Here is a 15955-nt window from a genome sequence, read left to right on the forward strand (position 1 = left end):
GGCGGATCTTCAACAAGCCTTGTCCCAGAGCAATAGAAAAATGGCTGTCTTGTCCGTTTAGAATCTGACCGGAAAGACCAAATGTTTGACGCTGAATGACGATCACGTTGTGACAGAAAGGAGGCATCGCAACACACATGAAGATCTGAGATCGAATACCAACCAGTAGTACGGCTGTCAACAGACTGGTACGTAGTCAGCTCGGGTAGCTAAACTACACTGAGTTGACTAGCTCCAACATCTTGCACCTGGAACTCGCTGAAAGAGCAACGTTGCTGACCGTTGGTAGCTACCTACTAACTGTATGTAATGTAGATGTCAGATTAAGCTAACTTCTACCAACTTTATTTAACATTCACTTGTCTTACTGCTACAGTACATGCCACCAACTTAATGGCAACTTTACTCACAACGGGGCAGCTGGAAGACAGCTAGCTTGGCGCCTACAAACGATTGCAACACAGCTAACTGTCTAGCCAGGCCCACGCGTGCACATTTTAAACTTAGCAAGCAAACCGGCTAGCTAGGTTGTTGTTGTTTTAATTCATCCCAAATACAGACGCAAGCTAACTAGCAAGGTCATGTATGCATATTTTCTGTTAAATCTCCCTGTAAGGAGATTCTAGATTCAGTTCTAGCCAAGAGTCTTGACTAGCTTGCCAGTCAGAAGTTGCGTGTGTAGGTAGGCAGCTAGCTGCTATCTAACGTAAGTAGCGTTATCCCTATCTATTTCTAAGAGCACTAACATGATCCATTCATGCATTTTGGGGTAAACTAGCTTGCTTTTGGTTTTGACGTTTCGTATGTATGTCGCTACGATGATCACCATCGGCAACTGTAGGCTGACTGTTGTTGCTACTTTGTACTTGATAGTTGTGGAGCCAAACGTGGTTTGTACCTAGCCGCTCTGGCTAAGTCGCGCGGGAGTTCATTCAGATAGGCTGCAGCCTGCATGGATAGCTGGTTAGCTACCTGGACAGCTAGCTGCTGCTGTTCACTTGGCTGTAATGTTCTTGTAGCACTGTTACAGGGAAATGTTGACATGTCTCAAAACAAACCAGGCATGATATGTTCTTCCTTCTCATGTTAAGGAGGCGTGATTGGACGGCTAACTTGAATATATCACATTTTGCACATTTATTTACCCGACAGACGAAGTTAGCTGATGACGAATAATGTGTGGTTCCTAGTTTATGTGTGGTTGACAGTTGCAGCAACTGTCATTATGCATAGTAATGGTGGAGGACGAAGTCCTCCTTAAGTCGCTGATATGATAAAGGGAAGAACTGTTTTTGTAGCATCGTTACTTTATAACGCGTTAGACACTGAGTTAGATTACTTCTGAAGTTACGCCTGTGTACAGTTATTTACAGCAGCGGGCTGCAACTGCCACAACAGACCGGCGTCCCGTGTTGGTCCACTGGCTGCAGTTTCACATACCAAGCCTGCACTGATGAAAGCTTTCCAGTTGTCTGCGCTTAGTTGTGTGTGTCAGAGAGGAAGAGAGAGTGAGAAAGTGTCAGAGACAAAAAGAGATGCACTCTTGATGCATAACATGGTCTGCGTTGTTGAACATGTGGGTTGCGGAGCTATGTACATGTGATGCAGTATGAGCGTGCTACCCTGTGTTGTGTTAGTGACGTGTGACCCTGTGTTGTGTCAGTGACGTGTGACCCTGTGTTGTGTCAGTGACGTGTGACCCTGTGTTGTGTTAGTGATGGGGGATCTAGCTGCCCAGACCACCAGTGGCCTGAAGCCGTTTCCCAGGGTGACGGTGGAGGTGCTGGGAGAGGATGAGATCATCCTGGACTCTGTGCTACGTGGGAAGTTCACTGTTGGTAAGGCATCCATCCTTTCCCCCCGCTTCCCCTTTTTTAGCTTACTAATCACACCCAGTCACTTGTAAACAAGCATGACTGGGCATCCTACCTCCTTCACTACCATCTGATCCAAGCCCTGATCAGCTCTAGAGAACCTGCACTAATAACTGATAAGAATTAGAATCACCTATAACAACATTGCACAGGAACCTACTGACTGCTTAAAACTGACTGCTTAAAACTGACTGCTTAAAACTGACTTCCAAGTCCCCACCCTAATCAATCCCCCTGCCCCCACCCTCCTCCTCCTCACCCTCCACCTTGCTGCTCGTCCTGTGGCCCCCACCCTCCTCCTCCTCTCACTCCACCTTGCTGCTCGTCCTGTGGCCCCCACCCTCCTCCTCTCACTCCACCTTGCTGCTCGTCCTGTGGCCCCCACCCTCCTCCTCCTCTCCCTCCACCTTGCTGCTCGTCCTGTGGCCCCCACCCTCCTCCTCCTCTCACTCCACCTTGCTGCTCGTCCTGTGGCCCCCACCCTCCTCCTCCTCTCACTCCACCTTGCTGCTCGTCCTGTGGCCCCCACCCTCCTCCTCCTCTCACTCCACCTTGCTGCTCGTCCTGTGGCCCCCACCCTCCTCCTCTCACTCCACCTTGCTGCTCGTCCTGTGGCCCCCACCCTCCTCCTCCTCCTCTCACTCCACCTTGCTGCTCGTCCTGTGGCCCGCAGGTCGCAGTGGGCTGGCCTGGCTGGCCTGTGGCCCCCACCTGGAGGTGGTCCATGCCGTAACGGGGGAGCGGCGGTCAGCTTACTGCTTCAGCGGGGGGGGGGAGCACCCCCCCACAGTGCTGGCTGCCAGGGACTTCAGCTGGCTGAAGAGGTCGGGTCTCCTGGTGGGGCTGGCGGCCACTGAGGGAAGCCTGCTGTGCCTCTACGACCTGGGCATTGCACGCGTGGTGAAGGCTGTGGTTGTACCAGGCAGGGTGAGTCAGACATACTGTGGCTGCCTTGTTGCCATTTCACACCCACACACACACACACACACCAGCCTGTCTTGGGTACACACAATCTTGGGTTCTAAGTTCACTTTCTCCCTTCCTCACACACTCAGTCTCTGAGTGCTGTAGTGGGTCCTGTGTGAGTGGTGTGTTTACAGAGCGTCTCCTCCCCAGATCACAGCCATCGAGCCCCTGGTGAGCTACGGGGGCGCGGGCGCAGGCACGCAGCACCTGCACCAGAGCCTGCGCTGGTTCTTTGGCGTGGCTGCCGTGGTTACAGACCTGGGCCACATCCTATTGGTTGACCTGTGTCTGGACGACCTGTCCTGTAGTCAGAGTGAGCTAGAGGCTTCAGGTGTGTTCTGTCGTCATGTCTTCAGGACATCTCTGCATGCATGCTCCGTCTCTAACCCTCCTTCTGGCTCCTGTTTCTGTTCTTCTATAATCATGTCGGCCCCTCCCCCCTTCTCCTCCCCCCAGACCTGGAGGTGGTGACCCTGTCCCCCTCTGAGGTCCCCCGGCTGAGGGAGATGGAGGCCAGGCAGGGGAGGCACCTGTGTGTGCAGCTCAGCTCATCAGGGCCCGGGGTGTCGGCTCTGCAGTACCTCCCCCGCACCAACCAGCTGGCTGTGGGCTCCACTGACGGAACCCTGCAGCTCTGGAACATGAAGACCCTCAAGAGGGAGTGGGTACCCTCACCTCTACCCCCCTCCACACCCCACCCTGACCCCTCCACACCCCACCCTGACCCCTCCACACCCCACCCTGTCACCCTCCATGCCCCTGACACCCTCCACCGGGGGACCACCTGTGTAACCTGTGTGTGTGTGTTCTCAGGTACCACTCCCAGCTGGAAGGGGGCAGGGTGCCTGTTCATGCCTTCACCTTCCAGGAGCCTGAAAACGATCCCAGGAACTGCTGCTACCTGTGGGCTGTCCAGTCATCCCAGGAGGAGTGAGTCACCTTGGACCCTCACCCTCTCTCTCCACCATCTCTCTCTCCTCCACCCTCTTACACTTTGTTACTGTCTGCCCCCCCTCTCTCTCCTCCAGTGAGGGAGATGTGTTGAGCCTCCACCTGCTCCAGCTGGCCTTCAGTGACAGGAAGTGTCTGTCATCCGGCAGGATACTATATGAGGTCAGCACCACATCCTCTGGAAGACAGCTAACTGTACTGGCCATCTACCTGTAACAGGACTTCTGGGACAGTCTGTTTCCAGAAGGTTGTGTAACTGTAAGGTGCCCCCCCTCTCTTCCTCAGGGTTTGGAGTACTGTGAAGAGCGCTACAGCCAGGCCCTAGCAGAGGCGGCCTGGCCCGGGAGGGGCAGCAGCTATCGCCTGCTCAGCTGCCAGACCATCGAGAAGATCCGCCACTCCAACCCAGACAGGGACGACAGCGTCAACGAAGGTACCTCCCTAACACACACCTCTCACACACACACACACACACGCTCCTCTCAATGTGTGATGTCCCCACAGTAGCGTCTCCAGACACCAGCGTGTCTGTATTCAGCTGGCAGGTGAAGCCCTTTGGACAGGGAAACCCTTCCACCTACATCTGTGTGTTCGACATCAACCGCTGGTACCACGCCCAGATGCCTGACTCCCTCAGGTGAGGCTGGGAGGGAGGGTGGGTGAGGGAGGCTGGGAGGGAGAGTGGGTGAGGGAGGCTGGGAAGGAGGCTGGGAGATTAGAACCCCAATCTCTCACGTTGTCACAAAGACCCTGTAAATGTTCACCAGGGATCTTCTGATGAAACTCCAAAACACTGTGTCTCTCCCTGTGTATGTCTCTCTCTGTGTGTGTGTGTGCGTCTCTCTCTCTCTCTGTGTGTGTGTGTGCGTCTCTCTCTCTCTCTGTGTGTGTGTGTGCGTCTCTCTCTCTCCCTGTGTGTGTGTGTGCGTCTCTCTCTCTCTCTGTGTGTGTGTGTGCGTCTCTCTCTCTCCCTGTGTGTGTGTGTGCGTCTCTCTCTCTCCCTGTGTGTGTGTGTGCGTCTCTCTCTCTCTCTGTGTGTGTGTGTGCGTCTCTCTCTCTCCCTGTGTGTGTGTGTGCGTCTCTCTCTCTCCCTGTGTGTGTGTGTGCGTCTCTCTCTCTCTCTGTGTGTGTGTGTGCGTCTCTCTCTCTCCCTGTGTATGTCTCTCCCTGTGTGTGTGTGTGCGTCTCTCTCTCTCTCTGTGTGTGTGTGTGCGTCTCTCTCTCTCCCTGTGTGTGTGTGTGCGTCTCTCTCTCTCCCTGTGTATGTCTCTCCCTGTGTGTGTGTGTGCGTCTCTCTCTCTCCCTGTGTATGTCTCTCCCTGTGTGTGTGTGTGCGTCTCTCTCTCTCCCTGTGTATGTCTCTCCCTGTGTGTGTGTGTGCGTCTCTCTCTCTCCCTGTGTGTGTGTGTGCGTCTCTCTCTCCCTGTGTGTGTGTGTGCGTCTCTCTCTCTCCCTGTGTGTGTGTGTGCGTCTCTCTCTCTCCCTGTGTGTGTGTGTGCGTCTCTCTCTCTCTCTGTGTGTGTGTGTGCGTCTCTCTCTCTCCCTGTGTATCTCTCTCTCTGTGTGTGTGTGTGCGTCTCTCTCTCTCCCTGTGTATCTCTCTCTCTGTGTGTGTGTGTGCGTCTCTCTCTCTCCCTGTGTATGTCTCTCCCTGTGTGTGTGTGTGCGTCTCTCTCTCTCTCTGTGTGTGTGTGTGCGTCTCTCTCTCTCCCTGTGTGTGTGTGTGCGTCTCTCTCTCTCCCTGTGTATGTCTCTCCCTGTGTGTGTGTGTGCGTCTCTCTCTCTCCCTGTGTATGTCTCTCCCTGTGTGTGTGTGTGCGTCTCTCTCTCTCCCTGTGTGTGTGTGTGCGTCTCTCTCTCTCCCTGTGTGTGTGTGTGCGTCTCTCTCTCTCCCTGTGTGTGTGTGTGCGTCTCTCTCTCTCCCTGTGTGTGTGTGTGCGTCTCTCTCTCTCCCTGTGTGTGTGTGTGCGTCTCTCTCTCTCTCTGTGTGTGTGTGTGCGTCTCTCTCTCTCCCTGTGTATCTCTCTCTCTGTGTGTGTGTGTGCGTCTCTCTCTCTCCCTGTGTATCTCTCTCTCTGTGTGTGTGTGTGCGTCTCTCTCTCTCCCTGTGTATGTCTCTCCCTGTGTGTGTGTGTGCGTCTCTCTCTCTCTCTGTGTGTGTGTGTGCGTCTCTCTCTCTCCCTGTGTGTGTGTGTGCGTCTCTCTCTCTCCCTGTGTATGTCTCTCCCTGTGTGTGTGTGTGCGTCTCTCTCTCTCCCTGTGTATGTCTCTCCCTGTGTGTGTGTGTGCGTCTCTCTCTCTCCCTGTGTGTGTGTGTGCGTCTCTCTCTCTCCCTGTGTGTGTGTGTGCGTCTCTCTCTCTCCCTGTGTGTGTGTGTGCGTCTCTCTCTCTCCCTGTGTGTGTGTGTGCGTCTCTCTCTCTCCCTGTGTGTGTGTGTGCGTCTCTCTCTCTCTCTCTGTGTGTGTGTGTGCGTCTCTCTCTCTCCCTGTGTATCTCTCTCTCTGTGTGTGTGTGTGCGTCTCTCTCTCTCCCTGTGTATCTCTCTCTCTGTGTGTGTGTGTGCGTCTCTCTCTCTCCCTGTGTATGTCTCTCCCTGTGTGTGTGTGTGTGCGTCTCTCTCTCTCTCTGTGTGTGTGTGTGCGTCTCTCTCTCTCCCTGTGTGTGTGTGTGCGTCTCTCTCTCTCCCTGTGTATCTCTCTCCCTGTGTGTGTGTGTGCGTCTCTCTCTCTCCCTGTGTATCTCTCTCTCTGTGTGTGTGTGTGCGTCTCTCTCTCCCTCTCTCTCCCTGTGTGTGTGTGTGCGTCTCTCTCTCTCCCTGTGTATCTCTCTCCCTGTGTGTGTGTGCGTCTCTCTCTCTCCCTGTGTGTGTGTGTGCGTCTCTCTCTCTCTCCCTGTGTGTGTGTGTGCGTCTCTCTCTCTCTCCCTGTGTGTGTGTGTGCGTCTCTCTCTCTCCCTGTGTGTGTGTGTGCGTCTCTCTCTCTCCCTGTGTATGTCTCTCCCTGTGTGTGTGTGTGCGTCTCTCTCTCTCCCTGTGTGTGTGTGCTCCAGAGCGGGGGAGTCCTTGCGGAGCTGTGCGTACCAGGCGGTGTGGTGTGTGGAGGGTGTGGGGGAGGCCTGGTGGTCCTGCCCCCTGCTGGACGTGCAGGTGCATGAGCGCTCCCTCAGCAGAGGCCTGCCCCCCTCCTGCCCCGCCCCTGACGCCCTCTTCTGCCCCACCGCATACAACTTCGGCAAGTACACGCACGCATTCACACACATACCACATTCACACACATACCACATACCACACACATACCACACACATACTGCTTACACACATGTACTGACTGCACACACACACACTTCACTTTGATTACTGTGTCAAATTATTACTCGATGCATTCACGTCCACACACAACATATAAACGGATCCAACACACACTAGATTAAAAAAATACAAAATAAACTCTGTGCTTGAATGGTGTTCATGGTGTTTTATGCTTCGTGTGTGTGTGTGTGTGCGCACAGAGGCCAGCTGTCTGCTGAGCGTAGGCCTGGTCCACCTCAGCTGCTCAGGGTACCAAAAGGAGGTGAGGATCTACAGCAGCTCATCTTCTGTCAGCTACACTACATCCCTCTCACCTGCCTGCCTGCCTGGGTGTGTGTGTGTGTGTGTGTGTGTGTGTGTGCAGACCCTGAGCTTCCTGAAGAAGGTGTCTCTGGTGTCCAGTGAGGTGATATCTTCCTGCTACTCTCGCTGCCTCTTGTCTGGTCTGGTGTCCTCACGCCTAGCACACCTCCAGCCCTCCAGCCTGTCTCAGGTACACACACACACACACACACACACACACACACACACACGTACACACACACACACACTCTCCAGCCTGTCTCAGGTACACACACACACACACACACACACACACTCTCCAGCCTGTCTCAGGTACACACACACACACACACACACACACTCTCCAGCCTGTCTCAGGTACACACACACACACACACACACACTCTCCAGCCTGTCTCAGGTACACACACACACACACACTCTCCAGCCTGTCTCAGGTACACACACACACACACACTCTCCAGCCTGTCTCGGATACACACACACACCCTTCAGCCTGTGTGTGTGTGTGCAGGAGGAGCAGTTAGACGCGGTGCTGAGCACAGCGGTGGAGACCAGCTCTCTGAGCCTCATCACAGGCTGCATCAGGCAGTGGACCACCGAAGGTGAGCACACACAGCCTGACAGCACACACAGGCATCCTGATACCCCCCCCCCCCCCCCCCCCCCGTGGTGTGTGTGTGTGTGTGTAGTAAGAGCTGTGTGTTCTGCAGATGCTCCAGGCTGTGTTGTTTCTCTACGCTACATCCTGGAGTGGACCTGGAACAAGGTGGTCCACACCAAGATGGACCTGGACACCTCCTGTAGGTCTCTCTGACCCTCCTGTAGGTCTCTCTGACCCTCCTGTAGGTCTCTCTGACCCTCCTGTAGGTCTCTTTAACCCTCCTGTAGGTCTCTCTGACCCTCCTGTAGGTCTCTCTGATCTTCCTGTAGGTCTTTCTGACCCTCCTGTAGGTCTCTGACCCTCCTGTAGGTCTCTCTTTACCCTCCTGTAGGTCTCTCTGACCCTCCTGTAGGTCTTTCTGACCCTCCTGTAGGTCTCTCTGACCCTCCTGTAGGTCTCTTTACCCCTACTGTAGGTCTCTTTACCCTTCTGTAGGTGACTCTGACCCTAACCCTACTGTAGGTCTCTCTCGCTCTATGCATTGCTATAAGTGGAGGAACTCTTTCCAGACAGTTAAATGTAGTGTGTGTGTGTGTCCAGGTGCTCCTCTGTTCGACAGCTCCTCCAACTTCACAGATCCCCAGATCCTGCAGCATCTCCAGCACAGCCAGAGGTTGCTGGGCAACCTCAGCATCATCCTCCGCTGCCTGCTGAAGGAGGCCCAGACGCTCACTCAAACAGGTACACACACACACTCACACAGGTATACACGCACACACACAGGTACACACACTCACACAGGTACACACACTCACACAGGTACACACACTCACACACAGGTACACACACACACACAGGTACACACACACACACAGGTACACACACTCACACAGGTACACACACACACACAGGTACACACACTCAAACAGGTACACACACACACTCACACAGGTACACACACACACACAGGTACACACACTCACACAGGTATACACGCACACACACAGGTACACACACTCACACAGGTATACATGCACACACACAGGTACACACACTCACACAGGTATACATGCACACACACAGGTACACACACTCACACAGGTATACATGCACACACACAGGTTCACACACTCACACAGGTATACACGCACACACACAGGTACACACACTCACACAGGTACACACAGTTAGTATAGTATAGTATAGTATAGTATAGTATAGTATAGTATAGTATAGTATAGTATACTACTTAGTATAGTATAGTATACTAACCTAACACACAGTTAGGTTAGTATAGCGTACTATTTATTGTTATCTGTAATTTAGGAAGTTTTAGTGTTAGGGTTAGTATAGTCGTTTATTTATTGCTATCTGTATATTTAGGAAGTTCACTTATCTAAGCTCAGCATAGATGTAAATTTGTTCTGTGTACTTATATGTTTTGTTATGCCAAGTGCTTGCGTTGTCTTGTCTTAAGAATTTCAGTGCCCAGTCTAACCTTGTGTTGCTCTGTGCACCTGACAAATAAAAGACTTGAACTTGAACTTGAACTTGAGGTACACACACTCACACAGGTACATGCATTTCTGCATCCATATCTCACATTCCCTCCATATGTCTTCCTGTCCTACGTGTGTGCAGGGCAGCAGGGCCTGCTGAATAAGAGCATGGTGTCTGCTCTCCTCTCCCAGTACGCCAAGGTGCTGCTCTGGTTCTGCAGGACGGGACTCCTGCCCGAGGGCTCCGGTACGGCACGCACCTCCTGCACCTCCTCCTGCCCTCTGCACCTCCTCCTGCCCTCTGCACCTCCTCCTGCCCTCTGCACCTCCTCCTGCCTTCTGCACCTCCTCCTGCCCTCTGCACCTCCTCCTGCCCTCTGCACCTCCTACACCTCCTCCGGCCCTCTGCACCTCCTCCTGCCCTCTGCACCTCCTACACCTCCTCCGGCCCTCTGCACCTCCTCCTGCCCTCTACACCTCCTACACCTCCTCCTGCCCTCTGCACCTCCTACACCTCCTCCTGCCCTCTGCACATCCTCCTCCACCTTTCTGAGCGGCTGTTGTTCTCCCCCCAGACGAGGACTCGGTTCCAATCTCCAGGCCCCTCTACAGGTACTCGGCCATCAGGGGCTACTACACCCTCCGCAGGGAGGAGCTCCAGAGCCTCCACAGGTCAGTCAGCTCTACACTTATACTGGAGTTACAACAGCTTTAATCTAAAATGATAGAAGTGAGCATGTAGCCAGTACCTCAGGAAATCAAAGATCACAAGTGTGTAGCTTAGTCTTGAGTGTTTGATGCTGGGATGGTCGCTATGACGCTGTTGCCTGTTCACTGTTGTCATTGTTGGTCCTGCAGGGGGAAAGGCTCTGACGGCCTGATGATTGACGGGCTGGTGGGCCAGTGTGGCGAGCGCGTGGCCGACCTGTGGAGGCGGGACAAGGGCGGGACTGGACTGTACCCGCCCCCCACCCTGCATGTGAGCTTTATCACCACCAGCTGGGAGGGAAACATCAGGTCATGAGAAACCCATGTTGATTATCTGTTTCTCTCTCTCTGTCTCTCTATGTTTCTGGCTCCCTGGCTCTCTCTCTCTGTCTCTCTCTATGTTTCTGGCTCTCTGTCTCTCTCTATGTTTCTGGCTCTCTCTCTGTCTCTCTCTATGTTTCTGGCTCTCTGTCTCTCTCTCTGGCTCTCTCTCTCTCTGGCTCTCTGGTTGCCAGGCACTGCTGGACGTGTACCTGCTGGAGGATGTGGAGGAGACAGCTAAACATGCCCTTGTATCCTTCCTGTAGCTCAGCCCTGCTGATCCTAGTAATGCATCCTCATAATGCTGCTGGGGATGGACACCCTGGGAACGTACACATGACTACTGTAGCCCCTCCAGCCTGTGTGTGTTCCTTAACAGTCCCCAGGTCATCTACCTGCTGCTGGATGTCATGTACACGTTCCCCAGTAAGAGTGCAGCGTGTGTGGAGTCCTTCCCCACCGCCTTCTCCCTCCCTGTCAGACTGGTCAAACTGGTGCAGGGACTCTGGCTGCTGGACCACCACGACTACCAGGTACGCACACGTGCGCACACACACTCCAGCTGCACACACACACACACCAGGTACACACACACACACACCAGCTGCACACTCCAGCTGCACACACACACACACCAGGTACACACACACACACCAGCTGCACACACCAGCTGCACACACACACACACACACACCAGGTGCACACACACACCAGGAACACACACACACCAGGTGCAAACACACACAGACCCCCTAACCTGTGCCCTTGGCCCGGTCAGAACTCCCTGGAGCTGCTCCTGCACCCGTCCTCCCTGCCGGCCCCCTGGGCCTGGCACCACAGCTGGGTGCTGCAGGCCCTGCTCAGCCAGGGCCAGGCGCTGCTGGCTCTGCGCTACCTGCAAGCCACACGCCCCCTGCTGGCCGCACCACAGCACGCCCCGCTCTGCATCGCCGTGCTGCTGCACAACAGGTAGGGAGGGGAGATATGGGTGTGTGTGTGTGTGTGTGTGTGTGTGTCATTAAAACATCTCTCCCCATGTGTCCCGTCCCCAGGTGTGTGGTGGAGGCGCTGGGCCTGGTGAGGCAGCAGGGTGAGAGGGTGGAGGAGCTGCTGGCTGCTGTGTTTCTGGGCTGTCAGGACCTGGGTCTAATGACCCTGCTACTACGCCTGCCGCTACACCTCCGGGAGCAGGTAGGGGGCGCTGCCCTGGCGACACACTGTAACCCTGGCTACACACTGTAACCCTGGCTACACACTGTAACCCTGGCTACACACTGTAACCCTGGCTACACACTGTAACCCTGGCTACACACTAACATCACTTGGGCGACTGTTTCTGTGTGTCAGGAGTGTCTAGAGAGCTTCCTGCAGAGTGGGGGGGGTCTCCAGAACAGAGAGCTTCTCCTGGTTCACTACCTCCAGCAGTCCAACTACACTGCTGCTCTACAGCTCAACCACAGCCTCAGGACCAACATGGTGGTACGCTCTCTCTCCTCTCTCTCACACACACACACACACACACACACACACGCTCCCCCAGTGTGTCCAAGTGAGGGTGTGAGCTGCTGTTGTTCTGTCCAGAGCGAGAGGGATTCCAGGGTGAAGGAGCGCTCCAGCACCAGGAATTCCATCCTGGATATGTACGGCAAGGTCCTGCCCCGGACCCAGCGCAGACTGGCCCTGGAGAGAAGCAGGCCCTACCAGCACCCCTCCACACTCCTCACACATGGTGGGTGTGGGGGAGAGAGACTGTGTCTGTGTGTGTGTGTGGGGGGGGGGGGGTGAAGGTGTGTGGGAGTATGCCAGTACTTCTCTACTGTGTATAGGGCCCTGGTGTGGTCAGCACTTGTAAAAAGCTCTGGATGATTTATACTGGTTAACAACTCTTACACCAAGCTTTACACTCTGAACCTCTCTCCTCCTCTCCTCCTCACCCTGCTCCTCTCCTCCTCACCCTGCTCCTCTCCTCCTCACCCTGCTCCTCTCCTGTTCCTCTCCTCCGCTCCACCTCACCCTGCTCCTCTCCTCCTCTCCTCCTCACCCTGCTCCTCTCCTCGTCACCCTGCTCCTCAGTCTCTCGTCCACAGCCTCTCTCCAGTGTCCCCAGGCGCTTGGCCAGTGAAAAGGTTTTGACGAGGGCGGGCTTCATCAGTGACGTGCTGACCAAGATCGGAGAGGTGTGGGTGGGCAAGGAGCCCCTCCCCCCCAGCTCCCCCCTCAGAAGGTGAGACTCCTCCCCTTCACACGGTCAAGTGGCGTTTGTGTGTGTGTATTAAACCGTTCTCCTGCCCCCTAGCCCCACCACAACCGGGCTCAAGTCTCCCTCCCCCCTGCTGCCCCCTGACCGCCCAGACCCCTTCCTGGGCACCCCCATCACCATGGCAGCAAGGAGGAAGTCCAGGTGAGGTTAACCTTGTCTGTGTTGCAGCACAACTTTGAATGTGTCCCACCCAGGAACTCCTCTTGAGGACGTCAGTGGACCTGTGGCCCCGTAGTGGGATCAGATCGGTTAGCAGACGTAACGTGTTCATGAACACAGACATGGACCCAGCTTTGGCTAACTGGATGCATTACGGTGCATGGCAGGTGTAGTTAATGTAACCTGAATGTAAAGTCTTCCTGTAAACTGTTATTAAGGAATGAAAGTGTCTGTAGCTCCTTATGGACTAGACCAGGGGTCCCTAACCCTGAAGCTACCTGCCTGAGCTCAACAGTACTCTAGCCCACCTGGCTCTAAGAATGAGCTGGTTGATCAGGTCAGTCCAGGCAGATACTGGACCAAATGCTAACCCCGCCCTCTCCCACCCAGGCTCCTGGATGTGGTGGTGCCCCCCTTCTCCCCGGCCCCCCTGCTCACCCCCCCCAGGAGGACCTGGGGCCCTCCTAGAAGTGCCACCAAGGCCCCCGAACTGTCCCTGCTGCAGACCCCACAGGTGGTCAAGGTGAGGAGGGAGGGAGGGAGGGAGGGAGGAAGGGAGGGAGGGAGGGACGGACGGAGGGACAAGTGTGTTTTACCTGTGTGTGTGTGTGTGTGTGTTTCTCAGCGAGCGAGGGCGCTGGCTGCGTCGGGTCCTGTGTTTTCTTCCTTCACCCCCCAGTCCATCCTCCGCTCCAGCCTGCGCCCCACCCCCGTGGGCTCCCCCTCCGCCTCCCCCGCCCGCTCCCTCACGCCCCCGCCACGCCCCAAGGAGAGCCGCATCACTTTCATTGAGGAGGCACAGCTCTCCCACCCAGAGAAGGGCGACGCCTTCTGGAGAAACGGGGTCAGTGCACCACCTCCATTTGGATAGAATATTTTAACCCTTGTGCTGCCTTCGGGTCACATGACCCAAAGGTTCATAACGAACCACCGTTGTTTACCCAATTTTACCCTATACAAATACAAATATTTTTCTTTTAACCTTCGCAATGTGGGGGGTCTGAGACAGCCCGACGGTTTAAAGAAAATGCTTCACTTTGTTTTTGTATGCGGTAAAGTTGTCGCAATACGACGGTGGGTCACAATGACTGATGGGTCAGAATGACACACAGGTTAAAGGGGTCATTTACTGATTTTATAGGGTGTTTCACACTGTTCCTTAAGGTCTCTGAATAGGGTATGTAACATTGGTTGGGCTGAAAATGGCCCGGGTGCTGTTCTATGAGCCCTAATGCACCCTGTGAAAAAGCCCTGGAATAAAAAGAGGTTTTCTCCCTTTTTATGGTATGCTCATTAATATTTAGATAAGCCCCATTGCCAATAAACAAAATCATCACACATTCTTCCTATGCTAGAAACAGGATACATTAGTATGGCTAATAACTCTTAGTGACAACATCATACTTCAGTTTGATACGTTAGTATGGCTAATAACTCGTAGTGACATCATACTTCAGCTTGATACGTTTGTATGGCTAATAACTCTTAGTGACAACATCATACTTCAGCTCGATACGTTTGTATGGCTAATAACTCGTAGTGACAACTTCATACTTCAGCTTGATACGTTAGTATTGTTATCACTAACCAACAAGAGCAACAAGTCTCTAAGCAAGAGTCATTGTGATCCTTGAGGAAACTAACATTCGGTCCAGCAAACCATTCCCAAGTACCGTTGTACTCCCGGAAACAAGTGTGTCTTGAGCCTTCTCTTGAAGGTGGAGAGACAGTCAGTGTCTCTGATGGAGGTGGGGAGTTGATTCCACCATTGGGGGGCCAGACAGGAGAACTAGTTGTGTTGGGGTGGTCTTGAGCGGTGGGACCACCAGGCGGTTGTCAGAAGAAGACAGTAGGTGGCGGGTGGGGGAGTTGACGTCAACTCTGTGGATTTTTTTTTAAACCACCCGTTTTACAGCAGCAGTTTCAAATTGTGAGATTTGCTTTGGAAATAGGTGTCAATGGACTTTGAGGTTCAGCGTATGTCCATTTTACCCAACGAACTGTCGTTATTCAACTATGACAAGGTAAACTCGGTTTGCAGTCAAAGACCCCTTTAAGTTTTTCCTGTATTTGTTGACACACATACAAAAATATCTGTAATGTGTCATATCTGTGTTCCTGTGTCAAGTTGCATGTCATTCTTCCTGTGACCTACAGATGGCAACAGAGAGGGAGTTGGAGCGCCTTGAGTCAGAGAGCGGATCCTCAATCCAGGAGGTTGCCGTGGAGATGGCGTTGTCGGGGCTCTTGCGAACACCGTTGCCGGGGAGACTCAGCCTGGGCCTAGACATGAGCCTGGCGTCCGTCCAATCAGCCGACTTGGAGTTCCACGACGCCCTCCCTCCCGAGGACCTGGAGGGGGAGGGACCTCTACAGGACGACATACAGGAAGTGATTCAAGGTTCCCAGAGGGACACGGAGGCACAGGAAGTGCTGTCCCTCCAGGAAAAAGGGCCCGCAGCAGCCAAACAGCAAAGTGCTCTCCCATCTTTGGAACAGGAGCAGGCTGATGGACAGGAAGTTGAGTCGGAGGAACAGGAAGTGACAGCAGAGCGGCTTCCTGAAGAAGTGAAGATGGCAGTTCGCGGAGAACAGGAAGACCAAGTGGTAGAAAAGGAGGAGGAGCCCATTGCCCAACAGGAAGTAGAACACCCTCCTGACCTGGAAGTGGTCGAGGGACCTAAAGGTCACCAAGAAGTGTGTGAGGTGGTCAGCGGTGAGGAACCAGGTGAGGAGACCACAGAGCAGGAGGAGGAGAATATAGAGGAGGAGGAGGACCAGAAGGAGGAGGTTGTGGTGTTGGAGGAGAAGGTGGTGGTGGAGGACCAGAAGGAAGAGAAGGTGGAAGAGGAGGAGGAAGAGGACATGCAGAAGGAGGAGGAGAAGGTGGTCGTGGTGGAGGAGGAGAAGGTGGTGGTGGTGGAGGAGGACCAGGAGGAAGAGGAGGTGGAAGAGGACATGCAGAAGGAGGAGGAGAAGGTGGTCGTGGTGGAGGAGGAGAAG

The 15955-nt window shown here is 54.1% G+C and overlaps 1 protein-coding gene across 1 annotated transcript; it reads left to right on the plus strand.

Moving 5' to 3' along the window:
- Positions 1 to 208: 208 nt before the first annotated feature.
- On the plus strand, positions 209 to 15829 carry ahctf1 (AT hook containing transcription factor 1; the record flags this gene model as incomplete). The annotated part of the gene is made up of 29 exons (XM_047031427.1): positions 209 to 285; positions 1716 to 1838; positions 2548 to 2801; positions 2991 to 3171; positions 3297 to 3501; positions 3654 to 3770; positions 3869 to 3953; positions 4077 to 4224; positions 4296 to 4428; positions 6840 to 7021; positions 7299 to 7360; positions 7463 to 7591; positions 7916 to 8006; positions 8115 to 8204; positions 8606 to 8746; positions 9647 to 9751; positions 10080 to 10176; positions 10363 to 10483; positions 10728 to 10784; positions 10920 to 11066; positions 11312 to 11502; positions 11586 to 11724; positions 11881 to 12012; positions 12115 to 12262; positions 12607 to 12757; positions 12830 to 12934; positions 13343 to 13475; positions 13578 to 13796; positions 15110 to 15829. Coding segments are annotated over exons 2-29 (4404 nt in total), but the record flags the coding sequence as incomplete, so codon positions are not given.
- Between the last annotated feature and the right edge of the window lie 126 nt (positions 15830 to 15955).

The sequence above is a fragment of the Hypomesus transpacificus genome, chromosome 12, assembly GCF_021917145.1.
Source record: "Hypomesus transpacificus isolate Combined female chromosome 12, fHypTra1, whole genome shotgun sequence".
NCBI lineage: Eukaryota > Metazoa > Chordata > Actinopteri > Osmeriformes > Osmeridae > Hypomesus > Hypomesus transpacificus.